The sequence below is a fragment of the Gavialis gangeticus genome, unplaced genomic scaffold (genome assembly GCF_001723915.1).
Source record: "Gavialis gangeticus isolate Ggan-Ray unplaced genomic scaffold, GavGan_comp1, whole genome shotgun sequence".
Taxonomy (NCBI): Eukaryota; Metazoa; Chordata; order Crocodylia; family Gavialidae; genus Gavialis; species Gavialis gangeticus.
In genome coordinates, this window is record NW_017729034.1 from 10,770,176 (window position 1) to 10,777,238 (window position 7,063).

A 7,063-nucleotide genomic window follows, 5' to 3' on the forward strand; every position below is an offset into this window, starting at 1 on the left:
AGCCCACCCCCCCCACAATATACAAGAGTAAGACTTTATTTTTGAGTTATTATGCAATCACCTCTATATACAGTACGTGTACACAAATCATGACGAAAATATTTTTTGTAACAAAATTAAAACATGTTATAGTAGGTGTTTGACTTTTAGTGTATGATTTGGGGGTTTTTCTGGTTCTAAGATGGCAATACTCCCCTCCCAAAAGGAGTATTTTGTGGGGTTGGAGGGTGGGGAGAAATGCAAGGGGAGGGACTTCTGGTGGCAAAGGTCAGGGGTTAGGGGGTGGGACTTCCAGCCCCAATATAGTGGCCAGGGACAAGGCATCTGTCAAGGGGCAGAACTACTGATAAACTGGTTTAGTGGATATATCCTGGGACCAGAATCAGGCCCAGGTCTTTGATTCCATAAGCCATGGTGACTTGTTCTGATTACTGTAGTTGGATAGTGTAGAGTGAGTGAGGCAGAGGTGCCTCTGTTTCAAAACCAGGGGTAATGTAATGGAGTTAGAAATAAATTAATTCATTTTTCTTTACTTCTGACATTATCATAATCAGGCTGACAGTTTCTTTTCCTGTCCACATCTCAGGAAAGAAGCCAGGACCTTATCTAGGGCTTGCAATTCAGCCTAATCAGAGGCAATTTTCACAGGTGCACCCGGAGACACTTCTCAGTCAGGGCTATTTCTCTGCCAAATTTCAAGCCTCTACACTGATCCACTTCAGTGCTACAGTCAATTGAAGAAGTCACTGGAATTGCTTCATAATGAGGCAAGCATTCATTTCCCCCACCTTTTTTCAGTCTCAAACAGGATTGAGACAGAGATCAGGCTTGGACAGAGATCAGGCTTGGGAGACTTCAGCCCCCGTGGTGAAAGGTCTGGAAAGGTAGGAGTGACTTGGAGAGAAGTTTGAATGGAGCACTTGAACTCTAGTTTTTGCTAATGCTCTGACACTGTAAGAAGGAGGCCCCTAAGCATCGCCTTGATGGCAGGGGAAGTGACATTGGAGTGGCAGGGGGCAGTGTAGTGATAGAAGTTATCATTTACAGATGCTCCCTAACAGGAGACTGAGGAAGTTGGGAATTGCGTGATGGTGCCTCAGTTTGCTAGGAGCAGTTAATGAGAGAGCAAGACCAAGGGACTGCAGAGGCTTGCTTACTGCTCCACAAATAAAGTTTCTTGTTTAGTCATTCATGTATGGCTGTTTTTACTGAAGCCAGGCACAGTATCACATTACCCTGTGACACTGAAGAATAACACATCAGTACCTGTCCCTCTGGTAAAGCTCCAGGGCAGCGTGGATCTTCTGAGACAAATTCGTTCCCAAATCCTGACATGTACTGCAAAATAACAACACAACAGGCACACGTGTTAGGAGTTTCAAACAAGCAGCTCTGCCTTCTCTAGGATCTCTGGACCCACGTGGATATTGCCACACGGTCTATTTTGGTTTGCCTTTTTTTCCATAGATGGTCTTTGCAAGGTATGAACTTGGGGCTAGCTCCATTAAATGTCAATGATACTGGAAGGCATGGGCAAGGTTCCCATGCTGTCTAATCTACCTGTGCATTTTGAATGCACCCAGCCCCAGATGAAGAAAGTACTTCATAGGCAGGCAAGACAACAGTTTGCCCTAGTTCAATACTAATGATAGAGGTCCTCCTATACAAGGAATGCTAACAGTGCGGGGTTGGGGGACTGGTTCCACCAGCGTTAAGACTGGGATAGGGTTACTCTTTAAACAGGGATCTTCCTCAGTGCTTTAAAATCCACATGCCTCCCCATGTTGTCCTGTAACCAACACTGGAGCATGGGGAATAGCCAGTGCTGCCAGTCTGGAGCCCTCTGGAGCAAGGAGTTTCTGAGACATCATGCTCCCTACACAAGGGCCTGTCAGTAAAAATGTTGCTTCTGCTTTCACTAGATGCAGCCAGGGCTCAAACTGCATTACTGATCTTCCCCAGCCTGATGCCACCCATGGTGGGTTGGACTCCACCCTTGCACTCAGGGGAGATTGCCACCCTGGGCAAGCCTGGATTTAAAATGCTAGCAGGTTCTCAGCCCAGGTCTCTATGCTGATGCCCAACTGGAGAGCCATATTAGAGACAGTCATCTGCACACCCTCCTAGGCTGGCTCTGCCTGTAGCTGCTTACCACAAAGATGGGGGGTGGCAGAGCTGAACACAATCCTCATCCCTGCTTCTGCACAGGCATACAGCTCCCCTATATGGCAGGAGGAGCAGGGAAGAAGCCTGGGTTCCTTCCTTGTGGCACCTGAAATATCAGCTGCCCTCTTCTCCCAGACCTCCAAGAGGGCGCAAAGGGCAAAAGCAAGGAGCTGAAAGCACAGGGGGGAGAGGAGGGGGAGAGGTTTTGGGGCACAGCTCCCAGACCCTCAGTTGCTGGCTACCTCTCTTCACCCTGTGACATGCTTGTGTGCAGACTAACAGTCCACTGGGCCAGCATAGGTAGGACACATCAGTGTCTGTAGCCCATGATATAGAAGGGAGTGTTGTGGTCAGATTCACATCTGGCTGCCTTTGACTCCTTGGCTTAATCCACTAGATACCCATTTACAGTTGGGTAGGTAGGAGCAGCCTTTTGGCACCAGACCAGAGCAAGCTCCTCTGGAGCTGTAGTGAGATGCTGTAACTGCTCAGCTTAGAGTTAACTCTGAATTCCCAGCAGTTGGCACTGAGTTGATCTCTGTGTTAGAGAGAGGCAGGAGGCACCACGCAGCAACCTGAACTGTGCATTAACACAGTTTTTGGCAATGATCAATGAACTCGGCTTCACGCAGATGGTGGGAGTTAAATATTAACAACTCCATTTACAGGTTGCAGAGGTGAAGCAGAGAGAGGGTAGCTGGCTTGTATTAGCTGCATGCAGCAAATCAGTGGCAAAGCCAAGATGAGAACCTGGGAACCCTGACAGTCATATTTTCTGCTTTAAACAGGCAGCAGTTAAATCTTCTCTGAAGAGGAGCTTCTAGTCACTGGAGGTTTCAGTGCCACCCCCCAACCTGAGTATGTGTGCAAGGGAAAGGCAAATCCTAGTTTGCAGCAAAGGTAGCTGCCCCCCATCTCGCACTATAGTCAAATCCCTATCTACACTAATGTGGAAGGTAGTCTGTAAGACTTTATGCCACTACAGCTACATCAGCGCAGACCACTTGACAGCAGACCTGGCCTCAGGCAACTTGATGTTTGGTCAGGCAGCTCACGTTCAGGGCCAGAAGACCTAAAGCAGCATTTCTCACAATCCCCCTCCCTGCAGGTGGGTGACATTTAAAACATCTGCCTTGTTAAGAGATGGGTGTGAGGATGCATATGCATGTGTGCTTGTGCTCCACTTGTTCCACTCTGAAGGGTCTCAAGGGGAAGGGCTCTGAAAGGTCAGCACATGTTGTACCCTAATTCAGCTAAAAAAGAACATCTGTAAGAAAATTTGCATAAGAGAAGGGGAAAAACATAGATCGCTTAGAGCCTGGACTATCTGGGCCCAGAGCAGGTTCATCAAGCTGTCACAGCTGCCTCAAGTTGCACTGCAGGGTGCAGAAGATCAGTTCTTGGGATGTGATTGCATGGGTAGCGCTACTAGATGTGTTTAACAAGCTGCTTGTTGTCTTGGTAGGTTGACCTCATGGAATGGTTCTCTTCTTCTAGGGGCTGCCATTGTCTCCCACTGTCAGGGGATGGCAAGGGACTCTGTAAAGAGCATAGGGATAGGGAGGGATACTGGAAAGGTTGGTCAGGAGGGGCCAGGAGGCTGTGGCATAGGGTGATGAGGACAAAAGCAGGATAGTGATGGGGCAGGAATGGCTGTTTCCCTGGTCAGTGGGGAGTAAAGGGATCCTCTCCCTGCCTTGGCTCTTAAAGTGGATCTTTTCAGCTGGAGAAGGTCCCTTATAGTGGGACAGAGTTTCTCTTCCCCTGAGCACTCTGAAACCAGAAACCATATCCCAAAGGAGCACTGCAGTCATGTCTGGGGGGAGATTGTTTAAGACTCTGTGTTTTGGGGGATCTAACTCTTCATTTGTGAATTCCTGGGTCTAGCCATGCTGATTTTTGATCCCTCACCAACAGTCCTTGCAGCACTTCACCTGGCCTCACAGGGTGGAGTCACAGGCCCCAACTCCTGGAGTCAGGTGATAATGTGAGACTTCTCAACCTCTCAGCAACATGTGCCTGAGGCTATGGACAGACTGAATCAATAGTGGGGAGAGGCATGAATGGTCAGCCTTTCATCTCAGGTGGGCATTAACTCCCAGACCAGCCATTCCCAGAAGATGAGGCTCATTACCCTAAGTGACCCTGTGGTACTTACCATGTGGGCCAGGAAAATACAGGGCAGCTTACACAGGAGGTGAGGTTATGAGCCCAGAGAGACTGGGAATGGCTACCCCAAATGCACTGCTCTCAGGAGAGGGCCTGCCACCTCCAGCCCAACAGCAGATTGCCCACAATGGGAGAAGAAAAATGTAAGGGGCTTAGCTCACCCACACATGCAGATACATGCTGACTGCTGGGGCAACGATAGGCAGGAGTACTTCTCCTGCCACCCTTGCCTATCTGCTGAGTGGAAAGGGAACTTTTATTGCTCCCAAAGGGTAGGGATTCCCAGCCGCTGGCCTTGTCCCTTGAGAGGGGATCCTGCCAAGGCCACTCCAAGTGGGGAAGCAGACTTGTGACATGGAGGCTGAACCTCAGGGGTCCCAACTGTAGGGTGAATTTAGGGTCTGGACCATCCTAATCTAATCTCACTGGCTCTAAAGGTGAAACCAACTGGGACCCTCTGGTTTAGAGAAGGATATTTTCTTCTTCTTCCTCTCTTGCAAATGAAAAATCACTGGCACTCTGCTCTCTTTAAGTCTCTACAAGCAGTGGTGCAAAATGCATATTGATATGCAAAGCAGTAGGTCACCAAAAGCAGCCCTGGCAAATGTGCTGTACTGGAGCATGCACTCTTCCCCCCACCTCTCCCCTCCCCCAGCTGATCAACGGAAATGCAGCAAGATGTGATGGGACTGCAGCAGTTCCAGAATGAGTGAAGTCTTACTCACTGCATTCACCTTTCCCAAAGATGCAAATGCAGTGAGAGTTTGTATCGTGGCAGGAGGCAGGGAGAGGCAGCAAGGGGCAGGCCTGGGCCTGGTGTAACTTCATCTGCACAAAGGGAAAGTTTTAGTGCAAAGCACATACTGCCTGGGAAAGAAGTGCTATGCAATCTCGTTGACTAGTAGATGCACCAGCTTAATGTTTCAACTTAACACTGACGGAGGGTGAGACAGTTCTTGGCTCTTCAGAGATAGGGTTAGTCTGTGGCCCACTACTCTGTCTGAGGAGCCCCTCAAGATTGAAAAAACCCCTCAGATGGGTGGAAAACCCGCCAGCCTGTGGCTCAGTTCACTGCTGCGTGAAATTTTTATTAGGAAAAACCTATCAATTCCCCCCACCGCCCCCAAGCTCAAAAGCCTCAGACATGCACAGCTGACTCAACCCAGCGACTGGATCAAAGATCGGCTGCATCCAAGTTAGGGTGCCCGAAAGGTCTACCCCTGCCTGTTTGCTGTGATGTAAATAAGCAAAAGCAGCTCGTGACTGAATTTGCTCCGCATCCACGTTTTTGCTGCACTGCATCTAACACAGCCGAGGGGCGTGAGGATGACAGGAGAGCTCTGGGTGGCAGGCAGATTTCCAGCAGAGTGAGCTGCTGGCTGCTCCCCTCATACGCTGCGCAGTCAGGGGGAGCTGCAGAGGCATTTATCATGCCTTATCAGCACACAGAGCTTGGAGACTGGAGGGGCTGCCGGTTTCTGGGGTAGAGCTGCTTTTTGGGAGCACTCTCACAGCCCTGCCCTGGCTTCCCCACTTCAGTTGTATTGCATTGGCAGGGGCAGGAGGCTGCTGCTGAGTCACTGTTTGTCAAATGAGGTTTCCAGCTCCCAGAAATGGGAGGGGGGGTCCACAGGTAACTGCTCTGAGAGCTGGAAAAAGACATCTGCTTCTCATTGGTGGTAGCCTGGGGGTGGGAAGACATGTCCTGCCTTTTGTTTATTATGGAGTTGTTTATTTGGTGCTCAGGCTTTTGTTACTGTTGTTTTATTTTGCCTTTTTCATCCTATGTTCGAAAAGACTCCCCTCTCATTTCCTCCCTTCCAGCTCAGTCTAACACCCTGCTTTGCCTGAGGTGTTTTGCTGTGGCTATACTGCAATGCATGTATAAACCAGGCTGGGAAATAAAAGCCTGAAAGGCCAGCACCAGCAGCCCCCCAGGGCACTCAGGGCTCAGGCCTTGAGGCAGTGATGTAACTAGGGGCTGGACAGTGGGGGACCAGCCCCTGGTGCCAACTTAGGAAGGGTGCCAGAATTGCCTCTCTCCACCCCCATGGAGTCTGTGGCTTGGCAGGAAAAGCAGCTCAACGGCTTTGTTCTTGTAGCAGCAGCCAGGTGCACAGATACCACGAGGCTACTGTAAGGGCAACAGCTGAGGGGAGCAGTAGGGTGACCACCATCCCTAATTGGGCGGGACAGTCCTGGAATGGGATCATCAAGTCCCGGTCCTGGGCTGCATGACTCCGGGACAGCATTTGTCCTGGATTTGCAGCATTGTGCAGGGATCCGGGTTTCCCCTTGCAGTCTGGCAGTATTCCAGCCTGCAAGGGGTTGCCAGGAGCAGGACGCAGGGTACACCATGTGCACGTGCAGCCTGCACACATGCACGTGGCTGAGAAAGAGCTGGGCAGCATGGAGAGCAGCTTTTTGCAAGTAAGTCTATGGGGGGCAGAGGGAGTGTGTGGAGGGCACAGACCAAGGCGCCCATGGTGAGGCAGGGAGTGGAGCAAGGACTAGGGCTGGGGGTGCAGCCCAGTCAGGGAGGTGCATGGGGCTCTGGAGCTGGGGCAGGGAGCAGGACAGAGTCATGGTTGGCTCATCCAGGGGCTGCGGGGGAGGGTGGCTCCCTGCCGCTGTGCGCTGTCTCCCACAGAGGGAACCATGGGGCGGGGAGGCAGATGCCCCCCAGACTTGTGTGCAGGGTGGGAGTGGATGTGGGCTGCCCACTGCA

At 50.8% G+C, this 7,063-nt stretch overlaps 1 protein-coding gene and 1 long non-coding RNA gene across 2 annotated transcripts in view; one reads left to right on the forward strand and one right to left on the reverse strand.

Annotated features, from left to right (window-relative positions):
• Positions 1–7,063, reverse strand: part of HGD (homogentisate 1,2-dioxygenase) — a 67,517-nt gene that overhangs the window by 54,670 nt on the left and 5,784 nt on the right. The window contains exon 2 of the mRNA XM_019526860.1: positions 1,267–1,338. Within this exon, the coding sequence (XP_019382405.1) occupies positions 1,267–1,338 (72 nt within the window). The remainder of the gene's footprint in view (positions 1–1,266; positions 1,339–7,063) is intronic.
• The window catches only part of LOC109304371, a 47,556-nt gene that overhangs the window by 5,647 nt on the left and 34,846 nt on the right, over positions 1–7,063 (forward strand). The gene's annotated exons all lie outside the window — the stretch shown is intronic.